The sequence below is a fragment of the Brassica oleracea genome, chromosome C8, assembly GCF_000695525.1.
Source record: "Brassica oleracea var. oleracea cultivar TO1000 chromosome C8, BOL, whole genome shotgun sequence".
In the NCBI taxonomy this organism is placed as follows: domain Eukaryota; kingdom Viridiplantae; phylum Streptophyta; class Magnoliopsida; order Brassicales; family Brassicaceae; genus Brassica; species Brassica oleracea.
The window spans coordinates 30,450,807-30,466,078 of NC_027755.1; the positions used below are offsets into that span (position 1 = coordinate 30,450,807).

The following is a 15,272-nucleotide window of genomic DNA, read 5'->3' on the forward strand; positions in this document are numbered from 1 at the left end:
AAACTCTCTCAAAACTAAACCTTTCAATGTGTTTCTCTTGATGGAACATCTCTTCATAAGAACTCTTTATATAGGAAGAAGCTACATCTTTTCCTAAAGGCGAAACTACATCTTTTCCTAAAGGCGAAGATACATCTTTTCCTAATAATAATATGTAAACATTCATAAGCTCGATATGTTTTCCTTTTTCCTTAACCCATCAAATTTCACTTTAATGAGTTAACTTGCTCCTTAAGTTAATTGGAATTATCCAACAATATATTGATCTCATTTTAAAATTTTGGTCTTTTCTTGTAAAAATAAAAACAGTAAAAATAATGGTTATATCAAATATTTGATAGGTTAATTATAAAACCAAAAACATGAACCAAAGAGCTAAATAACATACAGTAAGTAGAAAAATTGATTGTAATATTCTTTGGGATAATAAATACCATGGGTCAATGAAACTTGACGGTGGCCTTCTCAGACGCTTGACGATGGGTCATTATTTTTACCATGGGTCAATGAAAATTGCTCTAACTTATTAGTCATTTTCTTCGCACGGTCAAATACATTTCTGTAACACGACGCTATGCATATGAGAGGAGTCCCGATAATATTGGAGCTAAAAGGAAAGTTACAAAACATCCATTATAATTAACTGGTTATACCTACATGAATGACAGTTTCCTTTTTGTTTTACTTTATTTTTAGAAATTTAATTTTCATATTTATATTTTTTTATATCGGTATTTGCATTTTTTTGTAATCATATATGTGTTAATTCTTTTAATTATTATTAGTAAGAGGTTTGACAATTTGATTGAACTTATGATGTTGGATAACTATACATGTGCTATAGTTAAAATTATATGGTTTTCATTATATTATTTCATATATAATTATAATAATGTTATAATTACATATAATAATTTGGCCTGTGGTCTTGGTTCTGGTTTTGATAATTCCACTTGTGTATTTCTTTGTAATCAAATATGGACTACGTATATTGATGTTTCGTAGTTATAAAAAACCAATAATATTATGGTTGGAGACGCCGTAATATTAACTTTCACGTGAGTGAGTATGATTTCATATTCTCTTTGTAATCAAATATGAACATGTCCATATTGACCTACTTTTTTGGTGTAAGCATATTGACCTATTGTTACAAAAAAAACCAATAATATTATGGTTGATGTTACTATTGAGCACGTAAAACGGCAAAAAGAGAATAAATGTCATATTGGGTTTAACACATTTAGAAAATGCGGGTAGCTTTATAGTATCAATGTAGTATTACGGGGGTATTAACCGTAATAAAAGTATAGTTATGGGTACGTTATTAGTTATCCCGCATCTTTATCAAAATTTTGTTTTTGTTTGATTAAATAAAATATATGGGTGCAGTTACAAAAAGTATCAGCCGATAATTAGGCAATATAAGTGGTGGTTACATCCACAATATATATGCAGTTACATTACAGTATCGTTAAAATTTTAAGTTGGATTCAACTATTATCAACTGTACATGTTCTTAGTTTAATAGTATTGATATTAATAACAGGAACCTTATTCCTTAGAACAATGGAAGTCGTCTAATGATCTCTTCTCACGTGGACGTGGTGTAAGTCTAGTGCCTATGCAAGAATGTTGGATTTTTCAGTTTGTTTTAAAATCTCTAAACCAATAATATATGCATTTAGGTGTCATATGGAATAATATTTGATTCGGAAAAGATATACAATACATATAGAGAGCAGACAAAAGAAATATAGCTGTCACAAACACGAGACCCTCTTACATTTTAATATTTTGTTTTTATTACGGATAATACAGGGAGAAAAGATGAAGAAATGACATATATAATTATTTATATATTTATACTATATATACTAATAAAATAAGAAAAAAGGAAACTTAGTTTATTATTAATCCCTCACCCATAGTAGTTAAATTATTACGTTATTTCTAAGCCACCTTTTTGTTGTGTGAAATGATTATAACAACTTGAATACAAATGTATATATGAAATAAAACTAGCAAACGAGAACCATATTCTTTCTAAACACTCGTTGCAACCTATACTCTAGTTATAATTTTGAATAATAACAGTGTTTATTCAATTATATAAAAATATGTGGTTTCTGTTGGATAAGCTTGGGTTACAAGTTTACTTTGTCTTTTTATGAGTTGTGATTATCTTTAGGATTAGGAAATATGATTTATGATAATACTATTGAAACTAGGAGTTATCTAATTATATATATATGGAGATGCATATTGTGTTGCATAACATATTATTGATTTGTGATTTGTGCTTTGAGAGCTTGTGATTGATTGAATAAGAGAAGGACTTCTTATTATCTTTGCTTGTGATTCTATATTGGTATCAGAGCCACACAAAGTTTCTTGAAGAATACAAACAATGGGTGACGTTAAAGATGTGATCGTGTTACATAAAGACACCGGCCCCTCCGCTATCAAGTTCCCGATGCTAACTTCCTCTAACTACATTGTTTGGTCCATGAGAATGAAGATAGCGCTAAAAGTTAGTGAAGTATGGGAAGTAATAGATCCCGGAACCAAGGACGAGAAGAAGAACAACATGGCCATCGCGTTTCTGTTCCAGTTTATACCAGAGGCCTTGATCTTACAGGTTGGTGAGATCGACACATCTAAAGGAGTATGGGATGCAATTAAGGCGCGTCATGTTGGGGCTGAACGTGTGAAAGAAGCTAGGTTACAGACCTTGATGGCAGAGTTCGATAGACTCAAGATGAAAGAAGGAGATAAGATTGACGTTTTTGTTGGCAAAATATCTGAAATTTCCTCTAAATCTGCTTTGTTAGGAGAGATGATAGAGGAGCCAAAACTTGTTAAGAAATTCTTAAAGAGCTTGCCGAGAAAGAAATATATTCATATCATTGCATCACTCGAGCAGGTTCTTGATCTCAATACAACAAGTTTTGAGGATATCGTGGAAAGACTAAAAGCATACGAAGAAAGAATCGCCGACGAAGAAGATGATGAAGAGACGCGAGAAGATTCTGATAAATTGATGTATACTAATACAGATTCGAGTATGGAGGGCTATGGTTATAATAACCGTGGTCGAGGTCGTGGAGGACGATCCAATTGGAGAGGTAGAGGCCGCGGCCGCGGGACGTTTCAACAACAACGAGAAGCATACAAGCAAGGACGAGGCGGAGATGCTTCCCATAATACATGTTTCAAGTGTGATAAACAAGGGCATTATGCCACTGATTGTCCTGACAAATCTCTAAAGCTACAAGAGACCGTAGAGAAGAAGGATGAGGATACGCAAGAAGCAGATGCCCTCATGATGCATGAGATCGTTTATCTAAACGAAGATAAGGTGAAACCTAAGATGTTTGAGGCAGAATCAGATACAATGGAGGTGTGGTATCTTGACAATGGTGCGAGTAACCACATAAGTGGTAATCGAGCATTCTTCTTTGAGCTCGATTATATAATTACTGGATTGGTATGATTCGGAGATGGCTCAAGGATCTCGATAATAGGAAAGGGCTCAATACGGTTCATTCTCAAGAGTGGTGAGAAGAAAGTACTTAGAGATGTTTACTATATACCGGGACTACATAGTAATATTATTAGCGTGGGAGAAGCTACTGAGGCAGGATGTGAAGTTTCCATGAAGAAGAACACGCTGACCTTACTTGATCGTTAAGGAAACACGATGATCAAAATCACAAGAACCAAGAACCATATGTACAAAGTGACATTACAAGCTGATCTCGTGCAATGTCTACAAGTCAAAGCATCTGGAGAAGGTGTGTTATGGCATGCCCGTTTAGGTCATGTTAACAAAGAAACAATGAGAATGATGGTCAATAAAGAGTTTGTCGAAGGAATACCTAACCTAAATCGAGACACCGAAGCTTGTGTCTCATGCTTACGAGGAAAGAAATCCAGGAAAACCTTCCCACAAGCAACACACTATCGAGCAGATGAGCTCCTTGAGGTAGTACATGCCGATCTCTGTGGCCCTATTTCACCGTCAACTCCAGCACACAACAGATATGTTTTCGTCCTTATCGACGATCACTCACGTTATATGTGGACTACACTCTTGAAGGAAAAGGGAGAAGCCTTTGAAAAGTTTAAACGCTTTAAGGACCGTGTGGAACAAGAAACACGTATGAAGCTCAAGACATTGAGAACTGATAGAGGAGGTGAGTTTACTTCACAAGAATTTCAAAGCTATTGCGAGAAACATGGAGTGAATCGACACTTGACTGCACCATATTCTCCTCAGCAAAACGGAGTAGTAGAACGTCGCAATCGAACGCTCTTAGAGATGACCAGAAGCATTCTAAAACATATGAGCATGCCAAATTTTCTTTGGGGAGAAGCAATACGACACGCGACCTACCTAATTAATCGAGTTGCAAAAAGATCGTTGAAGGATGGAACTCCTTATGAAGCTTTGAAGGGGAGAAAACCAAACCTCTCTCATCTTAGAGTATTCGGGTGCGTGTGTCATGCACGAACTGAGACGGCAGGAAGGAGAAAACTCGATGACCGATCCAGATCTCTAGTTCACTTAGGAACAGAACCGGGATCAAAAGCGTACCGGCTGCTCGACCCATTGAGCAAAATGATTGTAGTGTCGCGCGATGTACTGTTCGAGGAAGAACGAGAATGGAACTGGAGTGATCAAGCTAACGGGAGCTGGATCAATAAGAATGATGCTAACGGGTTTGATGCAGGGGAGTTTGAGGTAAACTTGAGGCAATTAAACGGTAGTGATCAAGAGAATGGTAGCTCCTCTGTATCTGATGATGTCGCGAGTCTTGAAGATGTAGATAACAACGATGAAGTTGAGTTCGTTGGTGATGACAATGAAGATGAGGACCATACTCAACCAAGGCGATCAACAAGAGCATCGAATAAGCCGTCCTATCTAGATGACTACATCATGATCCCCAAAATAGAAAGCGAGCATTTGTTAATGATCATAAACGACGAGCCATGGGATTTCAATGAAGCTACGAAGCTGAAAGTTTGGATTGAAGCGTGCAAAGATGAGATTTTCTCTATTGAGAAAAATAATACTTGGGATCTTGTTGAACTTCCTGCAGGAGTAAAACCTATTGGTTTGAAGTGGGTCTTCAAGATCAAATGCAATGCTGATGGAACCATTAGCAAATACAAGGCTCGATTAGTAGCCAAACGGTATGTTCAACGTCACGGCGTGGATTATGACGAAGTGTTTGCTCCGGTGGCCCGGATCGAGACTATTAGGTTGATCATCGCACTAGCTGGAACATATGGATGGGAAATACACCACCTTGACGTTAAAACCGCGTTTCTTCATGGATAATTAAAGGAGGAAGTGTATGTTAGTCAGCCAAAGGAGCAAGCTTAAGAAAGCTCTCTATGGCTTACGACAAGCACCAAGAGCCTGGAATATAAAACTCAATCAAATACTTCGTGGTTTAGGCTTTCATCGATGCTCAAAGGAGCCTTCACTCTACCGTAAGGAAGAAGGCCGTGAGATTCTGATTGTAGTGGTTTATGTGGATGACTTATTAGTTACTGGATCATCCCTCAAGATCGTATCTGATTTCAAACGAGAGATGGCGACTAAGTTTGAGATGAGTGACCTTGGGAAGTTAACCTACTACTTAGGCATAGAGGTCTTGCAAAGCGATGAAGGCATCACACTTAAACAAGACAGATATGCTCGCAAGATACTTGAAGAAACCAGAATGAGCTTGTGCAATCTAACTCATGTACCAATGGAGATGAATGCAAAATTTTCTAAGGAGCCTAACGAGGAAAAGATCGACGAGAAGGAGTATCGGCGTAGCATTGGCTGCCTGCGTTACTTGTTGCACACTCGTCCTGATTTGTCGTTCTCCGTTAGAGTACTTAGCAGGTACATGCAAGCTCCTTGTGCGTCACATGGCTCGGCCTTAAAACAGGTACTTCAGTACCTAAGAGGCACTTGTTCCCTTGGTCTCTTTTACCCGCGTGGAGGAGGCACCAAGTTGTTAGGCTTCAGTGACAGCTCCCAGACAACGATGATGGCAAGAGCACTACATGCCATATATTTTACTTGGGAGAGAGTCCCATAACTTGGAGTTCAACAAAGCAAGATATAGTAGCTCTATCTTCTTGTGAAGCAGAGTTTATGGCTGCCACAGAGGCTGCGAAAAAAGCTATATGGCTGCAGGAACTTTTGGGTGAGGCGATTGGGAAAGCAAGTACACGAGTGATCATCAAGGTTGACAACAGATCGGCGATTGCTCTAACAAAAAATCCGGTGTTTCATGAAAGAAGTAAGCATATTCATAGGAGGTTTCATTTCATCCGAGAGTGTGTTTAGAATGAACAAATTGAAGTGGAACATATTCCGGGGAGTGAACAAAATGCGGATATACTTACTAAATCACTTGGTAGAGTTCGTTTCAAGGGGATGAGGGATTTGATTGGAGTTAGAGATGTGAGTGAAGATAGGTTCAAGCTTAAGGGAGAGAATGTTGGATAAACTTGAGTTACAAGTTTTATTTTTCTTTTATGAGTTGTGATTATCTTTAGGATTAGGAAATATGATTTATGATAATACTATTGAAACTAGGAGTTATCTAATTATATATATATGGAGATGCATATTGTGTTGCATAACATATTATTGATTTGTGATTTGTGCTTTGAGAGCTTGTGATTGATTGAATAAGAGAAAGACTTCTTATTATCTTTGCTTGTGATTCTATAGTTTCAACTTTCAAGAACCGAGTTTTATTCAACGTAACTTTAAAAACCAGTTGACATACTTCAACCAAAAAAGGATTTGTGACATTATACCGTGATCAATTTTGTCTTCTCGGCCACTCCTCTCTTTGTGTCTCTCTAGTCTCTACAGTAACCAAAGTCCACATTTCTATCAACCTCACGTGTCATATTTGTGTTTCTTACTACACACACATATATATATATGTGGAAATTATTTAGTAAACGATTTGACTGGTAGTGCAGCGCATTTTCTTTTTAATGTGTTATCATTCAACTATTTTCACGGGATGATTTAATTTCGTTCTTATATTCTCGTAGAATGTATCGGAAGAGACAGGGTCTCTCTCTTTTGCATATGAACTTCTGATGTCCAAACTCTTTCGTTCACGTCCCTTTCTCTCTACTATACGTACGCCATGGGCAACGAAAGCCATTTATTTCCTCAGCTTTAAAGATTAATATGTTCATTTAAAAAAAATATGTATTGTCAAATTATGCATGTGAATACGAATGTACTTCCCGAAGTGAAAGTCACGTGAGTGCCATTTTTTTGGTAAATACGAGCAATTAAAATCCTAACTATCTATATCTAATTAAAAATAATTAAAGAGTAGAAAACAGACTGTAAAACTAGAAGAATATGAGAAATAGTAGGATATAGATGAGGCTATATGATAAGAAAGGGCTTGTCCATTGTGTAGTGTTTGTTATTTTGTGATGATATGATTAATCGGTACACATGTGACAAGTGAATTGATGGATATTTTTATATGTCCTTGTGGATGAATAAATAGAAAATTTCATATATTCGAGATCACATTTCTTATGATATGCGCTTACATGCATACGAATATGCCTCATGTACAGTTTTGAATGTTTATAAAATGGTATGTGAAGTAATCAAGAAAACTTTGTGTAATTATATGATAAATATTTGATGCGTTCCTAACGTAAAGAAGTTTTTTCCTATCTAAATTGTAATATTCGGTATCTTTTTACTAATTGTGCTTGAATTTAATCAGTGTGGGAAAAAAAATGATTGCATCGTAACTATATGGTCTTGGTAGTATTTTAATGGGATAATAATAATTATGTATTCCTATACTTTAGGGATTTAGACTAATCTATATGTATTCTTATTCTTAGTTAGCATATGCGATACTCTTCGTATACCACCATTGGGTTGATGAATAAATACACACTTTACATTATATTTTATCGTATCAAAGCTACAGATCCCTAAGACCTAAAAATTTTCAAGACTACTGTTGATCATCTCTTCTACGACTACTACATCATTCATCAAAAATTGGGTGCTCGTTAAGAATTGGATGTATGTTTTATCGATGCATGCACTGATGCACATATGTAAGGTTCATATACGTAATAATACGTGTATAATTATTATATATAACCACTAATTAGATGGTGGATAGTGAAGAGTGATGAGGGAACTCATAAAGATGCCCGTGAGGAGTGTTTGGAGGCATTCCAAAATCGCAACTAATAACATTCTTCTGTTTGCTTTTATCCTCACCTTTCACTCCTTCCGATGCTATCATACATTTCAGTATTGTGTATATATATATATATATATATATTTAAAGCTTTATTCCTTCCCCCATTATGGTTCCCTCCTTCGTTTCTATTTTGCCTTCTCCACATTTCTGGAAACCTACTCAAGAGTCACTCACGCACAAATGTATATGACTTTAAAGAGAGGTGGTCAAGATCAATTAAAACGAGACATGGACGATGAATGTAGATTATAAGCATAATTAGTGCTCACTAGAATTGGACCCTTGTAGCACATATACAATTGAACCACTTTTCTTGATTCCTTACCAGCCTTGAGAAATGAAGAAGAAGAGATCCCTATCCCAACTAGATAATCTTTTACCGGGAAGTTTTGCGGTTCATGATTGGAAGTTATGTCTTAAACGTGATGGCTGTATCTTTGTGTATTTATGAAATTCAAGTGTATATATGCCACAGCGGAATGACATAGGTAATGGTTTCCACTAGCTACAAAAAAAACATTGAGAACTTATTTTATTTTATGTTAGAAACAACGAAAATAAAATACAATATAATAGATAAAACAAAATATAATTGCATACTTATAAATATATTTCTTAGTTAGTTACTATTTGAAGGCATATAAAATGTAAAAAAAAAATTCCTTAAATTGCATATATAGTTAACATATTTTTCCTTCAATAACAATAATAGTTCTTAATATATATATATATATATACACACACTAGCATTGGATATGCTTTCTAATTCAACAATATTAATATTTATGGGCCATTTAAATTTTATGTATGGGATACTATGAGTTTTCCTGCGCTATGCGGAGAAATAGTAATTTTTAACATAACACTTTTTATTTCAAAAAAAAAATTTGATTTATATTTCAACATTATTAATTTATATTTTAACTTCAATAGTTATAAAAAATCATAAACGTATTTTTGTAATATTATTATTTTTATTTGGTATAATTATTTAAATTTGATTTGATTTAATTTTTAATAAAGATAAAATTAGATTTTATAAAAATAGTTTTAATTATATTATGTTTAATGATTATTTATTTTAAATATATATATATATATATATATCTTTCCATCTAATTTTAATATATATACATATAAATATAAATTATAATAAATTTGAGACTTTGTTTGTTTTAGTTAAACTGAAATTTTTTTTTGTTAATTTAAATGATGAAGATGAACGGATAAATTTAAATAATGTTTAAATATCTAACTATCAATTTTTTTTTGGATTAGTGTTACTTTATTTAGTTTATTTTTATTAATGTGAGATACATATATACATATATATTATTATTTTAATAGTGATATATGAATTATTAATATATTTAATAGTTTACCATAAATAAATATTGATATGGAAAATTGACATTAATGATGATATATGAGTTATTTTTATTACCATATTTAAAATTCCTGTAAAAAAAATTAAATTTTTATAAAAAATTTTACATCTCACAATTAATATGATGTCATGTCACTATTTTCTAAAACCATGTCATATATTTTAAGTGTCATGTCATCTTTTTTCAGCGAGAGTGATTGTATTGACAACATGTGTATAAATCACTTCGCAAATATAGTTTAGGGGATGGTTTTCTCTTCTTGTAAAGAAGGTCATGTTGACTGAGTGTAATCCTATCTCTACTTTATGATCGCTTCAAGTTAGTTCAAAGTTTATCAGTGATTGTTTCTAGATGCGCATGTACAAGTTCATAACACCAAAAATTACCCTCATGCGTTCTAAGTTTTCTAACGTAAGTACTGTATATATATTGATCAAGGACAAAGTTCTGTATATATAAAATAATAATATAATATGGAAAATCGTGCAACTAGACATAGATGCAATCAAGTAATTCACGAGATACTAAAAGGATTTTTGTCCGTATGTATCACATTTTGTAGCGATGAAGAGATCATCAGACTATAAAGCAGACATGTGAGAGGCGAGAGGATTCTATAAACACTTAAGAAAATCAGATCTCTAATTCCTCTACATATCTTACTCTCTCTATATATAGAAAAGAAGCCGAAGAGGGGAAGAAGCAAGCATTGAAGAATATGGTTTCGAAGGAATACAAGAGAGATTCCTCTCTGCGTGAGAAGTTTCAATTGCTTCGCTCAATCACTAACTCACATGCTGTAATTAGATTCCACCACTCTCTTCTTAACTTTGTTTATATTGTGATATGATTCGATCTCTTCTTTATTCATAAACCAATTCAGTCGTACTATTTATATATGCACCGATCTCTATCTCTGTTTCTTTCATCAGCGATCAAACTCTACTCCTTTTCAGTGTATAACATAAGCTTTTTTTGTTTGTTGGTACACGGATTAAATATCTATTTTAACTAATTCGGTTAGTGATATGTTATTTAATATTTTTTCTTTGAGTCTCTTTAGTTTATAGTTGCCCAAAAAAAAAACTAATCCGGTTAGTGATGTGTTTTATTTAATATTTTTTTCTTTGAGTCTCTTCAATTTATAGTTACTTGATTCCTTCCCAACCATAATGAATATATATATTATAACAAGATACATAAAAGATCCCAATATGATAATTGAAATGAAAATTTTCATGGACTAATGTACCTGGAGAATCTAAACTCAACCAACCATATATACTTACCGCACATTTTTCAGGAGGGCGAAACATCGATCATAGAGGATGCATCAAAATATATCAAAAAGCTTAAGCACAAAGTAGACAAAATCAACAATGAGACCACGTCTGAGGAATATTTCTGTGATCCTACCGATCCTATGGTATATAAACATATACGTACCCTTTGAGTCTTTGACGCATTTATAACGTTAAGAAGCGTCCGTTGATTTTGGAGTTTTGTACTGATGATAGGTTACAGTGGAAACCCTAGAGAAGGGATTCATGATAAAGGTAATGTCAAGTAAGAATGAGCCAGGCATGTTGGTTTGTGTTCTTGAAGTCTTTGAAGATCTTGGTCTTGAGGTTGTTGAAGCTAGGGTTTCATGTACGGACTCATTTAGCTTGCATGCCATTGGAATATCAAATGTATACACACTAATCCCTCGTCATCATTAAATACTAGCTAGTACATTATATATTCATTATATTTTATCACTAATGATATATGGATAATAATTTCTATGTAATTTGAATTAATCCCAGAATGATGATTGTGAAAGCATGGATGGTGAAGCAGTGAAACAGGCAGTTGCAGTAGCAGTCAGTACCTGGAGTGATAGCCAGGATCCAAAAGGGTAAACATGGATCAAGTATTCATGATTCTCTCTCTCTATATATATATTTATAAATTTGTTTGACCTAAAAAGGTTCTTTAGTTAGACATATGATCAAGGAAAAGTCAATTATATGTCTCTTATCTACTTAATCAAATGTCTAAAGTAAATTTCTTCGGGATCAAGTTAGTAATTTCATCAAAATAAACATTCAGAATTCAGAAGGACATTTTCTGTCTTTTCTTCAAAAATAATTGTAAATAATGAACTTCCTTTTTTTGTCGTCCATTCGAATCACTAATATATCCATTTACTCATTATTAACAATCTTTTTTTTGTAAAAAGAATTATTTAAGTTTAGTACCGCAACGGACGAATTAGCGATTCGAATGGAGTAATATTGTGTTTCAAAAAAAAAAGGACTACATAAATCTAACGGTACATGAACGATATATGACTGGGATAAACAAATTAAGTATGAGTAAACATGAATTCAGTTTATACAGAAAAGCACATATTGATTACTTAATTATCTCGATGCTTATTTTAATATTGCTTCTTTTGCCATCAATCAAAAGAGGAAAAAAAGTTGTAATATGAACGTGAATGTGTGTACAAGGGCGAGTAGTGAAGTCATTTAATTTGCTATGGAGCTAGCTTGGAGGATTAAGAACAGCTATAAACAACAAAACATACAAAAGCTTATTACACTTTTTCATCTCTCACTAATTTAATCACGTCTCTTGCTTCTCATTTCCATCAAGAACGCCCTAGTAATTTGAACGCATAAATGCTGGTTTTTCTGTGAAAAAGCTTCGTAGTTATCTGAGAAAACAATGTCGTCCATGTTTCGCACCACAAAACCTAGAGCAGCTTCCTTTAACGTCTTGCTCGAAGCAAGATCCGAGACGTCAAGGACATCAAGAACGCTAGATATTTCCAAGGAACTAAGCATATATTGCTCGCAGAACTCTTGCAAGTAATGAATCATGTACTTATCGGCTGCAACAAACAAGGCATACACATGCTTCTCCAACTTATCTGAAGCCAATGTGCCGGTGTATAGAAACTCCAAGAGAGCTTGAAGTTCCTCTGAGTTTAGTTCTTGCAGAGTTATGGCGTATTCTGGAGCGGTTTTGCAATCGTCTGAATCTAAAATATTCTTGAAGATCTCGGATTTTGAAGCCTATATAGCACACAATTTTTTGATATAGATGTAAGTCATGATTGAAAAACAAACTTATACAGTTGCATTATTTGTGTTTACATATTTATATCCCTTTTTCTTCTTTAATAAATAATAAATCTATTTCATTTATTTTAAAGAAAACAACCATATAAAACGCAAATAAGTTTTATCAAAGCAATATAAACTATGGTTTGATGCGAATGGAGAACACATTAATATACCCTATAAATGCAGAAAAGAACCACGAAATCCCAAACAAAAATAAAACTAGTGCATGCCATACATATATAAGAAACATAGCTAGAGAACATTGAATTTACCAACAAAGCTCTATGTGCAGGAATATGAGGTCCATCATCGCCAGGTTTTAGAAGAATATCAGTATGAAGTTGTTCTTTGAATCCCGAAACAAAGCTGCTCAAGAAGACTATTCTCTTCTTCTGTTCCTCTTCTGTTTCTTTCATGTTTTTTATCCATGTGATCACCTTTTGTAATGGTTGCGGCTGGAACATAACATATGAAACGGACAAATTGATGTATTTTGATGTATATAAACTTTGATAGCTTTTTAAAAACATACGTTAGAATAACTATATGAAGCGTACGTACCTCGCGAGAAAACAAAGGAGAAGAAGAAAGAGAGGAGCCATTGTTGACGGTGGACTTATCGGTTGATTTGTCATGATCTTGATCTTCGTTCGCGCCCTCAAGCTTCTTGAGCAGCGCAATAGTGGTTCGAGCCCCTTCGTAGCATGATCCGCATATCGTGTTCCTCGGTGGTCGTAGAATAGATGGCATTGTGGTGCATACTGAGCAATCCATTTTGTGGTTTTTTTGGGAGTAAACTTGAGAATGTGAAGAAAATCAACAGAGGAAGATAATGGACGAGCAGTTTCTTGCTTTGAATTCAAGTTGTTAAAATATTGTTCAAGAGTTGGTTAGAGATGGCTACGTTCTTGAAAACATTTTTTATATATATTTCATTGATAATCAACTCGAAACATGATTGTTTCCGTAAAGAGTTGTTGAGCTTAATTTAACAAATAAATGAAATGATTAAGTCATGAAGGAATCTTTTGTTGGGGGGAGTTGTCCAGTTGGAACATGGAACCTTCGTTGAAATTAATATATATGAATTATCATGGATATTAACATTATTCTTACGTACTTATTCATTTATTTGTACGCTGGATCGATATGCTTCGTATGTACATGAACGATGATACGTTGATTAATGGACAATTAATTAGAAGGAGATAAGAATGTGGCGGTTTCAGAAATGATAGCTTCAAAAGCTAAAAGACTGAAAAGTTGGGAAAAGGAAAAAGACTTTCCAACCATTCAACAGCAAATGTGTAGTGTAAGCACGTTGTTCCATCCATTCATAGATATAGCGTCAATATTAATTTAATTTTTCGTAAAAAGTTAATTAACTCATAAAATTTGCTAAAGATGATATTAAAGTGTGCTTTCCTAGTCTCAGCACAAATTTATGTAACTTTAAAGCCACGTCTAGAAAAACAACCATAGTGTAACTGATTTTGGGCTGGTACAATAAAACCCAACCTTAACCTTGTCTTATAAACGTTTCGGTTTAAACATGTAGAATTTCAATGGTGACCTTGGGAATAAAAAAGAACATTATATTCCTTATCATTCCTTAAAGAGTCTATCATTGATGAGAAATATGTTTTCATTTTCGTTCTTCTTCGTTCTTTTGTTTGTAATTATACAACAAATCTCTTTCTTATTAAATTTGACGAGGAATTATTCCTAAAATTTTAATTACTATTCATTATTTTTCTGTCGGTTCCTAGTGTTTCTATAATGGTTATCAGTTACATCCATGGTCATAGGCCACGAAATGAACGTTTGCTTTGGGGGTTCCAAATTCTTAAGGCCGGATCATCTTACAGTTCTCTCGAGTATGGTCCATTTTTTTAAAGACAGGTGCATGAACGGTTAAGTTAATAATGAAAATGAAAACATAGTGTAACTGATTTTGGGCCGGTACAATAAAACCCAACCTTAACCTTGTCTTATAAACGTTTCGGTTTAAACATAAAGAATTTCAATGGTGACCTTGGGAATGAAAAAGAACATTATATTCCTTTATCATTCCTTAAAAAATCTATCATGGATGAGAAATATGTTTTTGTTATAAATTAAGCATTGAAATGATCCCACTTCTTTACCAAACTCAAGCACTATGATCATCCACTCCTTTACCAACTCAAGCACTATGATCATCTACTCATCAAGCATTATGATCACCCACTCATTTACCAAATTAAGCACCATCTTTGTTATTTTATGTATTGTTGTTCACTATAAATACCATCACTCATCTCACTCTTTTGTACACCATAAACAAGAACAAGAGTTTATAATCAAAGAACCATTACATCTTCTTCTTCTTCCTTATAATAAACTCTCTCCCTTATACTAGTGTTATTTGCTTCCTACGGGTATCAAATTCTACTCTTATTTAAATTTCTCGATACTATAAATTATAAGTTATTTCATAACAC

The 15,272-nt window shown here is 33.8% G+C and overlaps 2 protein-coding genes across 2 annotated transcripts; one reads left to right on the plus strand and one right to left on the minus strand.

Annotated features, from left to right (window-relative positions):
* Window positions 1-10,243: 10,243 nt before the first annotated feature.
* LOC106308298 (transcription factor bHLH93) lies at window positions 10,244-11,690 on the plus strand. Its single transcript, XM_013745450.1, has 4 exons — window positions 10,244-10,472; window positions 10,977-11,099; window positions 11,191-11,364; window positions 11,482-11,690. The coding sequence occupies exons 1-4, from the start codon at window positions 10,392-10,394 to the stop codon at window positions 11,575-11,577; spliced, it is 474 nt and encodes a 157-aa protein (XP_013600904.1). The 5' UTR covers window positions 10,244-10,391; the 3' UTR covers window positions 11,578-11,690.
* A 143-nt stretch (window positions 11,691-11,833) lies between these two features.
* LOC106308297 (BTB/POZ domain-containing protein At3g56230) lies at window positions 11,834-13,689 on the minus strand. The gene is made up of 3 exons (XM_013745448.1): window positions 13,351-13,689; window positions 13,062-13,244; window positions 11,834-12,738 (listed from the first exon to the last, which is right to left on the minus strand). Exons 1-3 carry the CDS (start codon window positions 13,561-13,563, stop codon window positions 12,283-12,285), a joined length of 852 nt encoding a protein of 283 aa, XP_013600902.1. The 5' UTR covers window positions 13,564-13,689; the 3' UTR covers window positions 11,834-12,282.
* Window positions 13,690-15,272: the final 1,583 nt, after the last annotated feature.

Bases quoted from the DNA above. Each gene is read 5' to 3' on its own strand.
- LOC106308298 (XM_013745450.1), top strand. From the start codon at position 10,392: ATGGTTTCGAAGGAATACAAGAGAGATTCCTCTCTGCGTGAGAAGTTT. The intron at 11,100-11,190 runs GTATATAAACAT...TACTGATGATAG, and splicing joins GTGATCCTACCGATCCTATG to GTTACAGTGGAAACCCTAGA. The intron at 11,365-11,481 runs GTATACACACTA...AATTAATCCCAG, and splicing joins ATGCCATTGGAATATCAAAT to AATGATGATTGTGAAAGCAT.
- LOC106308297 (XM_013745448.1), bottom strand. From the start codon at position 13,563: ATGGATTGCTCAGTATGCACCACAATGCCATCTATTCTACGACCACCG. The intron at 13,245-13,350 runs GTACGTACGCTT...GTTATGTTCCAG, and splicing joins CTCCTTTGTTTTCTCGCGAG to CCGCAACCATTACAAAAGGT. The intron at 12,739-13,061 runs GTAAATTCAATG...TGTGCTATATAG, and splicing joins CTGCACATAGAGCTTTGTTG to GCTTCAAAATCCGAGATCTT.